The sequence below is a fragment of the Urocampus carinirostris genome, chromosome 8, assembly GCF_059441175.1.
Source record: "Urocampus carinirostris isolate Australia breed hairy pipefish chromosome 8, RoL_Ucar_1.0, whole genome shotgun sequence".
NCBI classification, from domain to species: domain Eukaryota; kingdom Metazoa; phylum Chordata; class Actinopteri; order Syngnathiformes; family Syngnathidae; genus Urocampus; species Urocampus carinirostris.
This window is the reverse complement of record NC_142356.1, coordinates 31109677-31125908: the sequence shown is the minus strand read 5'-3', so window position 1 is coordinate 31125908 and position 16232 is coordinate 31109677. Positions and strand designations below refer to the sequence as shown.

The following is a 16232-nucleotide window of genomic DNA, read 5'->3' as shown; positions in this document are numbered from 1 at the left end:
AATGGACACCGCCAGGCTGTACTTGCCCAAGGGAAATAGCGACCCTATGACCTTAGTAGTCAAGGGATCCACCCACCAACTACCCCATGAACTGAAAGTTAGTATACAAAAATAAAAAGTAATCCGCTGGCACTTACTGATATGGATGGATTTTAGTTACTCCAATGATCAATATAAAAGAAAGCAAAGATACTGAACAATGATAGATAGATGATAGAACAAGATAAAATTGGGCAATTTAATGCAGCACACTAGACAAAGTGTCGCAACACACTGATTGAAAAACACTGTACTAAAGAAAGAATTCAATTAATAAACATGTGCAGAGGTTATGTCCATTTAACCTTTAACTTGGGTAACTCTTTGTTGTGGCCTGTAAAATTATTTAACACAATGTTTGGCCTTGTGTGGATTGTTTTAATCTGTTTTAAATGTCAAACATGTTTTCATAACACCAGACAAAGATAATTCTATAACAAGAGCTTCCGTAACATTTTACTTTGCAGTCCAGCTTATTGAATGTTTGAAGGACAAACAATCACGTCCTAAGGCTTTTTGCTGTCAGTTTCATTGTATATGTTGGTGTAGTTGTCGCTGTAATTTAGAATTTCCAGTATCACTTTTACAAAAATCGCACCCCTGTTCAAGATGGCGCATTGCTCAAATCATTTTCCTCAGTACAGACCATAGGCATTTAAGAATCTATATAGAAATTGATATTTGTGGGATATTTTACAGGGTCAACAAGTAGGAAAGGTTTGTATGAACTGGAACAGGTTGCTATCATAATAGTTTTGCTGTTATTTTAATTACAGTATTTTTACTTTGTGGCAAGAAATCAAAAGTTAAACCACGTTTCCCTGTTCTTAAAAAAAATGTCAGACGGCCATATTTCCATGTATTGTGTATTTGGTAATAAAAAGGCCATTTTATTGTGTAGCACTTGAAATTGAGTGTCATGAATAAACTGGATATTTTCATTTGTGTAATTCCCACAGTTACATTGATATATCTTCAACACACATTGTTAGTAAAATCCTTCAAATCCTATCAAAAGAGTAAACTATTTAAGTTCCATTTATGTTACCTACAATTGGATACAGTACATTGTATACATAAAATAAGAGCAAACATGTGTTGTTAAGCAGCGACGAAATAAGCTCAGAGCTACCAAATACTTACATGATCATAAGCAATGTTCCCTCTAAGCTGCGCGCATGCGCAATCACGCACTGCCTGCACATTCTCAACGCACAAGAAAATCTATCCAGCGCAATGTTCCCTCTAAGCAGCGTGTGTGCGCATTTGCGCACTACCCAGAGCTTTTCCGCGCACAAGAAAATCTAGCCAGCTCACAAAAATCAGGGCTCGAAATTCCTAATTAAGAAGCGAATTAAGTCAAAGTTACAGTGCATGAAGGTAAAAATACAAGGGTTCCCCTGACGTTGTGTTCTAAATGCGGTATTTTGAAGTCAAGGTCAAAGTAGAACGAAGTTGAGTAAAGTCAAAAGAGTTTTTCGAGAACAGACTTTTTCGGCTCGGCTCACTAAAAGGAACCGGCTCTTACGGGTCCTAAACGGCTCTTCAGGTTGTTTTTGCTTCTTTCTTCCCTATATGATCAAATGTTATGTAAAATTATGCACAAAATGACTTAAAGGAAGGGGGAATGGAACAAAAAAGAAAAAAATACCAAAATGAAAAAGTAGTGAAAAGCTGAGAAAAAAACAAACAAATGGAAGAGAAAAAAGGAGGAAAATTTAGGAAAAAAAAACAGGAAAAATAAAAGAAAGAAACAAAGGAAAAAAAGGTAAATATAGAACAAAAAGAAAAAAGTAACAGCCAGGAAAAAATAAACACAATGATATTTTTTAAAGGAATTTTAAAAAATAGAAAAAAAACGGGGAAAAAGAAGAGAAAGTTTGTGTTGCATTCAAATAATTTCCAATTATACCAAGTCAATCTTGCTGCTGCCAACATTGTACTTCCACTAAAAAATGTGATTAAATACAGTTGTGTATCGTACTACTAATGACTTAGTTGCCACACTTGGGATTGCTGTTGCTCACTGTTGTTTCAAGCGTTGCTCAACAACTTTGTGTGAACGCTCAGACCTGTGGAAAATTAGAGGGAACATTGATCATAAGCTAAAATAAAGAAGTTATAGAACCAGTGCTCACCTAGACTAATGTCAGGAAAGTATTTGGCTGTCCGGTTGAGAAAAGGACCAAGTGTAAAAAACAAAAACTATTCTTAAAAATCCCTTCTTAACTTTTTCATTATTTTCATCTAGAACAAACAAGGATGATTACCTTTATTAAGGACACTTCAAGAATTATTTCCTGTATTAAAACAGTTGTATGATGAGTGAAACATGCAGTGACCTAAAGAAACTCGTGGAAAATCACATTTATGAATGTTGCAGCATGTTCAGATTATAATAAGCATTTGAAGGTTGTGATTAGACAATAACTCCAAAGCTTAGTTTCAAACTCCAAACGACCCACAGGCAACCACAAAAGTTATTATACATAATATATAGGTCTGGGATGATGTAGAGTGAATCCCTCCTTCCTTAGGCATTACACACAACAAACCAATATCAGGTCGATTTTTTTGTTGGCAGGTAGACTTGGAAAATGAGGTAGAAGAAGCTAAAAAAAAAAGAAAAGGAAATATTTTATTAGATGCAAAATAACCAATCAGAGAAAAAAAAATAGAAATGCACCTTCAGAAGGACAATACCCTTTCTTATAGTATTTTCCATACCTCACTGGAATTATGAAGGAACTTCCTTAGCTTTGTTTCGCGGACATTCATTCTTACAATCCAAAACATCCGTCTTCACCTGACCCAGAGTTCTTAGCAGGCACATGGCGTCAAAACCTTCATCAGCACGTTCTTGGAGCAACTCAAGCACCTGATAAATAAAATGTCAAAATTGTTTAACTTTCTACTCTGGTGTTTCTCAACCAGTGTGCTGCATGATTTATTTTTAACTGATTTAATTGTTGAGTACAAATTATATGTATTACCAAAGAAATCTTGCCATTGTTAAGTATCTTCAATTTATCAGCCTAGGAACTTTTACATGTATCAGTAGGGAGCAGCAAATTAGAAAATGTTTTTTCTTAAAGGGTCAAGCAAAATTATTTGACAATTTTGTAGGTTATTTTAAGACAATTTTCTGCTCACAATGTAGTACAAAAAAAAGTTTGTTAACCGAGACATTAACCGAGAAAAAAAAGTCAAATGAAAATAGCATATACAAGAAAAAAGAAAAAAAAAGAAAAAAGTATGTAAAAAACACAAAAAAATTGACCATGGCCCACCCTAATGCCCCAACACCCACACAAGTTAAGCACCTCGGCACCCAAGTTGGTCATGCTTTCGTCCCTCCAGATGAAACAAGACACAAGAAAGCGGCCATGACACTCAGGTCATGGTGACACAACACACTCTTCTGTTCAACAAGGGCCCGACAGCTTTCACTGGTTTACCCCTGCCTCATCATACAGGTGCCCTACCTATCCCTTAAAATGCGTCCAAACATCCCACTATCCTTACACAGCACCGCTCCACTCATTCAATCACCAACAAGATCTCTAGCTTCCACTACATTTCGACCTATTTCCTGCAGTGCACTCATAACACCATTCATCCACGTCAATCGCGGCCTTCTTCTTGGTCTCCTTCCATTTACTTCTGCTTTGTAGATCCTTTTTAACATTCGCTCATCATCCATCCTCTCCATGTGTCCAAACCAACCGAGATCTCTCTCATCCACACGCTTGCTCAGTTCCACTACTACTGCAGTTCTGTCTCTCACAATTTCATTTCTCGATCTATCCAACCTTGTCACTCCTAAAATACTCCTCAAACACTTTATTCCAAAAACATTTCATTTCGTTCTCAAATCTGTGTTCAGGCTCCATGTCTCTGCACCATACAACACAGTTGGCACAATCACACTCGCACTCCATTCCACCAACTGCAGCCACATCACAACCCAAGTACCTAAAGCTTGTAACTTCTTCCAGCACCTGTTCATTCAAGTTTATTTCAAACGCTATGCTGACTCCATCCTGTGAACATTTATCACCTTACTCTTCCCAACATTCACACATAACTTACGCCTATCACACACTCCAAACTCTATTACCAGTCTCCTCAATGTTTCCTCAGAATCAGCCACAAGCACTGTGTCATCTGCAAACAACAACTGACTTACCTGCCAAACCATTCCAATGTTATCCATCATCTCTACCAAATACTCTTACATTCACCTCTCTCACCACGCCATCTATGTATACATCAAACAGCCATGGTGACGTAAAACACCCCTGTCTCTCACCAGTCAACACAGGGAACCACTCACTTGTCTCACTCCCTACTCTTACACATGCTCACATAAAAACTCTTCAATGTTTCCAAAACTTTCCACCCTCTCCATATATTAACATCACCTGCCACAACGCCTCTCCATCGACTCTGTCATACGTCTTTTCCAAGTCCATGAAAGCCAAGTAAACATCCTTACGTTTTGCTAAATATTTCTCCGACAACTACTGTCATACTGCCAACACCTGATCCACATATCCTCTTCCTTACCTGAAAGCACTCCGCTCCTCCATAACCACCTTAACTGTTCTTCCTCTCACTCTCTTAATCAAGACTCTTCCATACAGCTTACGGCACAGACAACAAACTGTTACCTCTTGAATTGCCACATCCATATTTATCACTTTTACGCTTATACAATGGCACCACACATGTACTACACCAATCAACAGGAACCACACCACTTAAAAAGCATACATTCAACAAGCGTACTAACCAATCAATCATAGCTGTGCCACCTTTTTTTAGACATTCATCAACCATCCAACCCAGGCGCCTACTCCCCTTTCACTTCTTGAATCACCTGACACAGGCATTCTCCCCATACCACCGATTGCCTCGACTCTCACTTCCCTCCCACCCTCCACATTCAACTCCTCAAAATACTATGCCCATCTCGTCCTGACTCCACTACCACTAACCAGCAATCTACTGTCCCTATCTTTCACTTTCTCCTCCTTTGCAGACTCACTCTTACTTTGTCTTTTCACTTCTTTCCAGAGCACTTTTCTCCTATTCTAAAAAGTTCACTCCTATTTTTTGATACCAGTAATCATTTTCCTTCCTTTTCGCTGCTTCTACTACTTTTTCCAAACTTTTTTCACTTTATACCTTTCATACGCATCACCACTCTTATCTTGCAGCTACTCTTCAAAGGCACATCTCTTTTTCGTCACTGCCTCTGAGACCTCATCATTCCACCATTCACTTCCTTTCCTCATACATCAACCAACTTTTCTCATTCCACACACTTCTTTCACACTCTTCAACACTGACTCTTTAAACTACTTACATTACATTTCCACACTCTCCACTTGTCTTTTAATAATCTGTTCATACTCTTCCCCTAACCTCTCTTTAAACTCTCTCTCCTTTTCTGCCTTATTCAACTCCCACATATTCACCTCTTTCCACATATTCTTCCTATAACTAGCCCTCCACGATCCATCTATTCTCAGTTTTCCTTCCACATAAAAATGATCAGACATACCACTGATTTCACCTCTGTAAACATGCACATCCAACAACCTACTTAACATTCTCTTTACTTTTTTCACTCAAGGCTAACACATCAACCTTCCTTTTAGTAATCATCCTACCAATCTCCTCTTTCATCCACTCGCTTTACTTCCACATGCTCTCACATTTAGTGACCCTATAACTAGCGTTTGTGAGACCTTCTTTGCCTTGCTGTCTCTAAGGGAGAAGAGATAGAGAGGAGAGGATCCCCAGTCCCATCGCTCCTTCCACTTTAGTCCCCTCTTACGACACTCAGCAGATCACGGTGGGAGAATTCTCACCCACCTTCCAGAGGGAGAGGGCCCCTTACCACAGGAAAGAATTAATAAAATAAATAAAAATAAAGCGGATAATTTTGCTTATTTTAAATATTATTTTTGTTATTTTACCCCAAAAAGTTTGCTTGTAGTAAAAAAGGCTTTCACTGGCAGATCATTTTGTTAATTTTAAGTATCCTTTTAATCATTTTGGTAGAAAAAAAGTTACATATTTAATAAAAAAAGAAAAACAAAAACAAAAATGAAAATATAGATAATTTATTGACTAAATCAATTTAACTACTCTTGAGCCACAATGGCCCAAAATAATATCAACTTTATATCGACAATTTAGCTAGATTACATCAAGTCTTGACATTAAAATTTAAAAATAGAGAGACTGGAGACAGATTTTTTTTTTTTAACATTTTCTCGTTTTGCTTTCTTTTTTCCGTTTTGTTATTGTTGTTTTAGTTGTTGTGTATCGGGTTGGTTTTGATTTATGTCATATTGTCATCTTGGATGCTGTAAACTGGAATAGGTTGGTGTTTGTATCCCTGGTGACAAAACAATCAATGAAAACATAAATATAGCAAAAACGAAACCAGTCAGTCAAGCAACTAATTCAGTGGTGCCCAAACTGCGGTTCGTGGTCCACATATGGCCTGCCTCCATCCGGCCCCCTGAACAATACCAAGAGAGCATTTTGACGCACACTTTTATTATCTAACAGAGAACTCCTCTAAATCTAGGTGCCCATTTCTGGTTGTCATGGGATTCAGACCGGTGAGAGCGCCGAACTCTTACCACCAGACTATTAGTGATATAGATGACATATGAAAAGGCATGTTTTTTTATTTCATTATCTCAATATTTTTTGTCACGTAGCCAGAGACTAATGTTAATTTTGTTGTGCACTTCACATATTAAAAATACAATTGTCACTTACAAAGTTAGAATAGATTTGAAGAATTTAATATAATTTATTGTCAATGTAACATGTGAAACGCACTACGAAATGACTTTTGTCTCTGTTACTATGACTAAAATTAAAGCGATAATCAGATCAAACCGACTGCCTTTTTGTAAGTCATCTTTACCACTGGTTGTCTAGTGCTTTGACAACAAGGCTGAAATTGGACCTGTTAAGACTGTATATGGCGCAACAGAAAGTTTACTGTTCATTTTTTTTCTGTAAAGAACTCACAAGGTGTTACTTAATTGTTATTATTTCATTAATAGTGTTATTATTTATTACATGGTTTTGTTATGTAAATAATCTAGAAGGGTATTATTTGGTTATTAAATATTTCATGAATAGTGTTATTTTGTATTTTCTGACTTAAGTTCTGTAAAGAATCCAGAAAGGTTGTTTGATTTTGGATTTCTTGAAAACAATATTTGTTTACATTTAGGCATTCATGCAATTATCACACTTTTTCTGTTACAAACTGACCCAGGCCCTTCATCAAAGAGGGGAAAAGTTATGTGGCCCTCAGAGGAAAATGTTTGGCGACCCCTTAACTAGTCAGTCTTTCGTTAAAAAAAAAGAAATTTGATGGTTGAGAAACACTTCTCTACTGAACTACTTACTGCCTTTACAAATTCATTTACCTGCAAACACTTGTATGATTTCAGCACACTCAGGTTTTCCTGCATGAAGAGCAGATAAATGCTGAGGTCGTTGTAGAAGGGCGTGACCACCCCCAAGGTGCCAAAGCCTGGCAGCATCTCGTAAGGCCTGAGGAAGCCGGAACTCTGCCGGGCAGGTCTGGCGGTGGCATACACCACGAATGGGGTGAGCAGCACATAAACCCCAAGGTTGATGCAACTGAGTAGCCGAAATACCCCCACTGCCACCAGTTTACATTGGATTGCGGAGGGAATCTTGCTGTCATTGGTCAGCACGCCCGTGCGTAAGTCGCAAATAAACTCGTCGGTGAGGGAGGCCATTCCCACGTAGTAACCCAGGTAGATGCAGGCCAGCAGCAGAATGAGCAGAGTCAAGCCTCGGCATGCCAAGTACGTGATCACCAGGCGGCGAGAGAAACGCTTGATATTTAGATACTGCTCCACTAAAGGGTATTTGAAGCAACCCTCAGCGAGCTCCAGAGCACTGCTACAGATGAAAACACAAATCACATTGCCAACATTATGAAGGATTACCACTTCTTTAGACCTGTTGCCCTGAGGTAGGTAATACAGGTCCCTTCAAACTACGAAAAACAGGCTCAGAGACTTTCTTCCCGGATGCCATCACTATTCTAAACAAGCGAGCAAAACTGTGAAAAATACACAATACTGTTTCAAAGTAATCTTGTTGCATTAAATGTTTCACTACATTGTTAACAATGACAATAAAGACAATTTAATTCAACTGGTCGTTAGTTAATCTGGTGGTTAGTCAATCTCGCAAAATTTTACACAGGTATGTTTTGGCCATCTGTGTTTAAGACATTTGCACTGATTGCCAGCTGAAGAGGAATGCCACACATATAGCCATAATTCCATTCCTTTCTCTTCCACCTACCCACTTCTTCTTGTTTGTCTCTCTCCTCTGTCATGATTACTGATTCGGGTAACCTGCGGCTGCCCCGTTGGCGCCAACAGCCACGGGATGTGATTGGCTGTTGAACTCTTTTTAAACCCCCGTCTTCCAAGAGGAAGCCGTCAGACCGTCTGCGAACCTATGCTCTCAGCTAGGCAAACTTTGTACTATCTGACATTATCCTGCCCTGTTTTTTCCTGCCTGATACCTGTTGTCGACCTGTTTCTGGACCCGTTTCTACTTTTGCTCCTCCATCCCGGCCATCGATCTGTTTTGCCCTGTTTCCTGCCTGATAACTGTTGCCGACCTCTTTTTCTGGGCTCGTTACTGCCTTTGCTCCTCCGTCCTGGGCATCGACCTGTTTTCTCGCTGTCTACGACTACCCTCGCTCGACACGGAAGTCCCACTTCCGCGTTCCTGCCATCAGCTACCCGTGACCAACGATCATCGGTGGAAGCAAGCACTGCTCTCTTTCTCAATAAAAACTGAGTAAAACGAACGCTATCGGGTCCTGTCTCCGTTCCTGGCTTGTGACATTCTCCTGCTTCCAATTATTTGGCAGGGGCAAGGGAAGGATTTCTATAGGAGTTAGAAAAGTATGTCCGTTTTCCAGCGTCATCACTTCGGGGATCACTTTTTTCTCCGTAACATATGTGACAATTGTTCATTCCTTTTGTTTTTAATGTTGTTACATTTTGGTTTCAGCTATAAACACAAATTATTTTAGTCGTTTATTTCTCCTGTCACTTACTTAGTCATAATTAATGAACTTTATGACAATTCATATACTTGAATGTAGTTATGATCATATATTTCTTAATGTAATTACTCAACTTCTCAATATAGCCATTCATTTAGTAGCTATACAGTATCTACATTGTCCCTAATGATGTTTTGGTTTGCTGTTGGGAGAAGGCCTTGAGTCTTATCAATAACTAGACAAGGGGCTGGTGTTCAGCAGGGTTTTCCACTTATATTATGTTTTTGTCTTTATAAGTGAAAACTGGCCATTTTCACTGTGCATTTTGTAAAAGATTAAAGCTTTGTTCTGTACTCATTTGCCCATAAAATTTTCGATTTGTTGATGGTGTAATTGTAGTAAAATACTTTGACAGCACTGCTCTACTCCATTATTTGTTTTCCTTGACCTCTTATACAATATGAAATATTTTTATGAAGCACATTAAAATTGACATGAGTTTTTATATTTCAAAGAAGAATAGTAAACACACCCAGAATCATACTAGAGTATTTTCCCCACACAAATGTTTAATGATCCCTCCAAAAGATGACGATGTCATGATTGCTGATTCGGTGCATCTGCGAATGCCCCGTTGGCGCCAACAGCCCTGGTTGCTGATTGGTTCTCTGACCCTTTTTAAACCCCCGGCTTCCAAGAGGAAGCTGTCAGACCGTCCTGCGGACCTACGCTTTCAGCTAGGCAAGCTCTGTACCTTCCGACAATCTCCTGCCCTGTTTTCTCCTGCCTGATACCTGTTGCCGACCTGTTTCTGGACCCGTTTCTGCCCTGCGCTACCGTCCCGGCCATCAACCTGTTTTGCCCTGTTGCCTGCCTGATACCTGTTGCCGACCTTTTTTCTGGACTCGTTACCGCTCTTGCTCCCCCGTTCCGGCTATCGACCAGTTTTCTCGCTGTCCACGACTACCCTCGCTCGACACGGGAGTGCCACTTCCGCGTTCCTGCCATCAGCTACCCGTGTCTGAAGATCATCTGACTGTGGAAGCAAGCACTGCTCTCTTTCTCAATAAAACTGAGTAAAAACGAACGCTATTGGGTCCTTTCTCGGTTTCTGGCCTGTGGCAGACGATGAATGTCTAGCAAACTTATGCAAAATTGTTTTTAAAAATATAATAATAATAATAATAATTTTCCCATACATTTAACTGTTATGATGGAAATGTTAGGCTGTTTACCTCTGTGTGTCTTGTGAAGTATCCTTGTCCTTAGCATCCAAGGATGCTAAATTCTTGGCCAGTTTGATGGCACGATTGTAAAAGCGGTCTAGTTCCTCTAAGATAAAGCTGAGATCTGAAGAGAGATGCGGGGCTGCCGTGTAGCGCCACAAAAGGGAAGGGATGTACAAAAGGATGGCCAGTGAGAGCAAGCTATATGGGAAGAACTACACAGATAGAGAGAGAACATGTACTTTTCACTGACATTTTTCATGCACACTACGGTGTGCTGTTGTAGACTATAGGTTCCGTACCTTATGAAGACGAAGTGGTGAACCATCTGCCTGTTGTTCGACAGCCGCCCAGCAAAAAGAGTCCACATATGCAGCTTGTCTCCAGGAGAAGTTGGTGGGTGCAAAGCAGCTGATTTGTGTGCCTGAAGGAACATTGATGAAAATGCTAAATATGTGCATTGAAATCAATGTCAATCAAATCAAAGTCTGTTAAGCTCTCATGATGACCCATAACGAAAAGGACCAACAGCCTTGGTCAGAGCCTTGTTCAAATCAATTGGAATGCATCGCTGCCTCTCTGTGACCCTGTACAGGAAAGCAATATATAAGATGGATGGATGGAATGATGGATGGATAAATCAACGTAATGAAACTGAACCCAAACCCAAATCAGTTGGCAAAATGATCAAGAAAAATGTTATGCCCTCATAAGGGGCGGCACGGCGGCTGATTGGTCAGCGTGTCGGCGGCACAGTTCTGAGGTCATTGGATTGAATCCTCCTGCACAGAGTTTGCATGTTCTCCCCATGCCTGTGTGGGTTTCTCCCGGGAGTCCGGTTTCCTCCAACATTCCAAAGACATGCCAGTCAGGTTAATTGACCGGTCCAAATTCTCCCTAGGTGTAAATAAGCGAGTGAGTTGTCTGTCTCTGTATGCCCTGTGACTGGCTGGCAACCAGTTCAGGGTGCCAGCTGCCTAAGGATGGCTGGGATCGGCTCCAGCACCCCGGCGACCCTACTGAGGATAAGCGGTGCAGATAATGGATGGATGGATCATACCTTTGTAGCATGAATTGTTCATTGTATTGTTTATTGGTTTTATTTGACTACGAAAGAAAGTTGCTAGGATTGTGCATAACACTGGGCAGAAAGAACAAACCAACAAATTGTGTTTAAAATCAACCATTTTTAAACTTGAAGATATAGTTCAAATCAACACTCTTTTAGTAGCACATACTTTCAAAAAGCATCAACTCTCAACAAATATTTAATAGTTGTCTTTCTACAAAGTAAAAACGTATTTAAGCCTTATATTCTAAGGAGAATCCACTAATTTCATGGTCCGATATGCTTGAACAACATTGAAAAGTCATTGTGCCAACCAAAAAGGTATTCATTTATGGAATAATTTATATGATGACATTGAAAAAAGTCCCTTATCCGTATCAATTTATTTATGTGTTTCCAGCCAGAATAGGGGTAGGCACTTAACAGCTTCAGCCCATACTTCTGCTTGTCATGGCCAGCATGGTCGCCGTGGCGACCGGTCTGCCCCGCCCCCTGGGCACCAGCTGAAGCAGATAAGCTAATTGCGTGTGTGCTACTTAAGGTTGGGTTGTGGTTATTGCGGGGGTTGGCTCATTACACATTTTCAGTTCTGTTATGCCCTGTCCTGTTTAGTTTGAGTCGGAGGAAACCTGTACCTGCCCATTCTGAGTGTAAGAATGTTTTTGTTCTGTTTTGTCCCCGAGTTTTGGACGACTTTTATTTTGTTAAATAAAAGTTATGATTGTCACAGCAAATGAGTTCTCCCTTCCTGCCTCCGTTCTGGTCCGGTCCACCTCGTGACAGAATGAGCCAGCCAAGAAATGAACTCAGCGGACGATCCCATCCGACTCCCGTGCCTGCCTGTCCGACCCCCCCTGCCGAGCGCCGAGTCCGATCCGTCCGACGCCGATGGCGCCTGCCTCTCCTCGTTCCTGCTTGTTCGGAGGAGGGAGCGGGGTTGCCCCAATCAAGAGCGTCGACCCATTCAGGGGTACGAGGTGGGGTTTTGGGTATTGCCCCGGCCTGTCCGACTCTCCAGCCTGCCTGTCCGACTCTCCAGCCTGCCTGTTCGACTCTCCAGCCTGCCTGTTCGACTCTCCAGCCTGCCTGTCCGACTCTCCAGCCTGCCTGTCCGACTCTCCAGCCTGCCTGTCCGACTCTCCAGCCTGCCTGTTCGACTCTCCAGCCTGCCTGTTCGACTCTCCAGCCTGCCTGTTCAACTCCCCTGATTCTGCCTGTTCGACTCCCCTGATTCTGCCTTTCCTGTCCTGTTTGCCGGTTCTGATTCTGCCTGTCCTGTCCTGATTCCGACTCTCCTGATTCCGACTCTCCTGTTTCCGCCTGTCCTGATTCCGACTCCTGTTTTGCCTGTCCTGATTCCGACTCTCCTGATTCCGCCTGTCCGACTCCCTTGTTTACCTGTCCTGTTTGCCGGTTCTGATTCTGCCTGTTCTGATTTTGCCGGTTCTGATTCTGCCTGTCCGACTCCCTTGTTTACCTGTCCTGTTTGCCGGCTCTGATTCTGTCCTGTTTTCGCCGGTTCTGCCTGTCTGTTTTCGCCTGTCCAGTTTGCCCGCCGGACCCCCCCTGCCGAGCGCCGAGTCCGATCGTCCGACGCCGACGGCGCCTGCCTCTCCCCGTTCCTGCGTGTTCGGAGGAGGGAGCGGGGTTGCCCCAATCGAGATCGTCGACCCATTCCGGCTCCGCTGCCGATCGCCTGTCCGACCCCCCCCCCCCCCTCTCCCCCCTGCCGAGCGCCGATTTCGATCCACCCGACGCAGATGGCGCCTGCCTCTCCCCGTTCCTGCGTGTTCGGAGGAGGGAGCGGGGTTGCCCCAATCGAGAGCGTCGAACCATTCCGGGGTGCGAGGTAATAATTTTCTTTTTGGGACCTCAGAAGCTGTCCCTTAAAGGGGGGGCTCTGTCATGGCCAGCATGGTCGCCGTGGCGACCGGTCTGCCCCACCCCCTGGGCACCAGCTGAAGCAGATAAGCTAATTGCGTGTGTGCTACTTAAGGTTGGGTTGTGGGTATTGCGGGGGTTGGCTCATTACACATTTTCTGTTCTGTTATGCCCTGTCCTGTTTAGTTTGAGTCGGAGGAAACCAGTACCTGCCCATTCTGAGTGTAAGAATGTTTTTGTTCTGTTTTGTCCCGGAGTTTTGGACGACTTTTATTTTGTTAAATAAAGGTTATGATTGTAACCGCAAATGAGTTCTCCCTTCCTGCCTCCGTTCTGGTCCCGTCCACCTCGTGACACTGCTTCACACATGATTTTGTATGATATCATTGTGTTGAACAATTGTTTCAAGATTTAAGATTGTTTCCATTGTTATTAATATGAAAAGCCTATTAAAAAAGTTGCTGCAGCCTCGGAGAATGTTTGTAATAACAGGAATACAAAAAAATTATCTAAAGTATATAAAAAGTAAAATACTATATACATGTATTCTGTGTTGCATATGTACATCAATGTGTGGCTGAGTGTAAAATGTGTGTTGTGCTGTCGTTTACAGCCTATAAATTATTGTCCTGCAGTTGAGGGATGGGTAGGAGATGTGATGCACTTGACAGTCTCTCAATATTTGTGTGTACATATATGTCACGGAATGGAGTGGAAGGAGGCTGTCACGAGGCGTGGTGGAGTGGAGTGGGGTGACCGGACCGGAACGGAGGCAGGAGGCACGAAGGGAGAACTCAATTGCGTAACGATCCAAAACTTTTATTCACCAAAATAAAAGTTGTCCAAAACTCTGGGACATGACAAAACAAACAGTTGATTCTTCCAACTCAACTAAAACAGGACAAGGCATAACAGACCGGGGAATGTGTAGATAATGAGCCAGCCCCCGCCAAACCCACAACCCAGCCTTAAGTAGCAGACCAGCAATCAGCTGATCTGCTACAGCTTGAGTTCGGGGGCGCGGCAGACTGGTCGCCACGGCGACCATGACACATATTAGTTATTTCCTTCTGTCAATTATGGGTTGATGTCGTTTTGTGCTGTGCCAGAATAAAAGTCGCAAACAATCAAAAATATCCCAGTAAAACAGGCATGGAATCTGTGATTAAACAAAAAAAAATTGCCATTCAAGTCATGTTTATTTGTAAAGTCCTTAATGAAAAGGAGTCTCAAAGGGCTGCACAGACCAAAGATGATTGCAAACTACAGACTATTATTACACCATCCCCGATCTAAAACCTACATGAGGGCATGGAAAAACTCAAAAACCCATACATGAGGAAAATTAAGAAACCTTGGCATGGGACTGCACATGAGGTAATCCCCCTTCCATGATGACCAGGCTGACAAATGTAATATCAGCCAGAATGAATCAATTAAAAGTTTAGGTGTCACATTTGACCCCAACCTATCCTTCCAAACTCACGTTAAGAATATTACTAGAACAGCTTCGCATCATCCCTATGCTGCCCCAGTACGATGCGAAGATTATAATTCATGCGTTTGTTCCAAAAAGGTTTTCTCCACTTTGGATACTCCATTCTTCTGTAAACATATTGGGTTGTATATTGTTCACTTTGGAACAGCACTTTACATTGTTAGCATTATAAGAAGATTATGGCTGGCAGGACTTGCTGCAGCTGCAGCGTCTTGCCGCCTTGCTCCTGTCTGGGCGTGATTTAAGTAAAAGGGTGGGAACCATACGTCATACTTCAGCGTTTCATTCGAATCTCGATTAAAAACCGATGGTTATACACCGATATCCTTCTTCAAACTTTGGGAAAAACAACATATTTTTTACATGAGAGGAATCTGAGTTTTTCGTGAAATCTGCATCCTAAAGACGTGCACACGTTTGTTTTAAATTAGCTTACCCACGGACACCTCCTGAGCAAAAGCGAGCGAGATGAGAAACAAAGGTAGTCCCACTGCCAGAAACGTGACAATTTTATCCACGGCCAGCTCCAATCGCATTCCTTTGTACTTTGCTTCCGTTGGGTCCTTCAGCAAAAAGTCTGAAAAGACGTATTCTGTTGCTAGGTTGGCAATTGCCATAGTGCGGAGAGACTGTGATATGTTGAGAAGAGAAGTCGAGGTCGCTGTATTCAAAATGAGTAATTAAAACAAGCGGATAAAAACACTGCAGACTATAAGGCAAAGCAACCTGAGACGCTATTGTTCACGCGTCCCCAGTCATCTGTGGGAGAACGCTTGAACCTGCTGTCCCGTTATTATTGTCGCATCCACACCACAACCACTAAGGGGCGCACGTGGCCACGAGCTGACGAGGCTCAACTGGCTGCGACCCTTCTAAAATGTACTATAAACGAACAACTAAAACTAGTAATGTTAGAATCGATGATAATTGATTTTATTTTTCTTCTATCTATCTATCTATCTATCTATCTATCTATCTATCTATCTATCTATCTATCTATCTATCTATCTATCTATCTATCTATCTATCTATCTATCTATCTATCTATCTATCTATCTATCTATCTATCTATCTATCTATTAGACCTAAGATTTATGGCCCGAACCCGAACCCGAGGCAATTTCGGGCCGGGTCGGGCCTGAAATGTCAGTCATACGGTCGGGTCGGGTCGGGTTCGGTCCTGCTTTTTTTTTTTTTTTTTTTTTTTTAAATTAATTAATAATTATAAATATATGTTCATTAAAAATATATACTTAAACTATGTATGGATACTAATAGAATATGATCGCTTTTGTCGGAAGCGTACATTGACGTTGGTGACATTTTCATCCGCGTTAAAAAACGCAATTTGTAGAATACGATCGCGCTTTATTGTTTAAATAAACGCGTTATATAGACTAGGATCTCCCAATTGTT

At 41.7% G+C, this 16232-nt stretch overlaps 1 protein-coding gene across 1 annotated transcript; it reads right to left on the bottom strand.

Moving 5' to 3' along the window:
- Positions 1–928: 928 nt before the first annotated feature.
- Positions 929–15616, bottom strand: LOC148361627 (pannexin-1-like). The gene is made up of 6 exons (XM_088342380.1): positions 15253–15616; positions 10671–10792; positions 10378–10583; positions 7509–8013; positions 2767–2917; positions 929–2651 (listed from the first exon to the last, which is right to left on the bottom strand). Exons 1-5 carry the CDS (start codon positions 15431–15433, stop codon positions 2777–2779), a joined length of 1155 nt encoding a protein of 384 aa, XP_088198506.1. The 5' UTR covers positions 15434–15616; the 3' UTR covers positions 929–2651; positions 2767–2776.
- Positions 15617–16232: the final 616 nt, after the last annotated feature.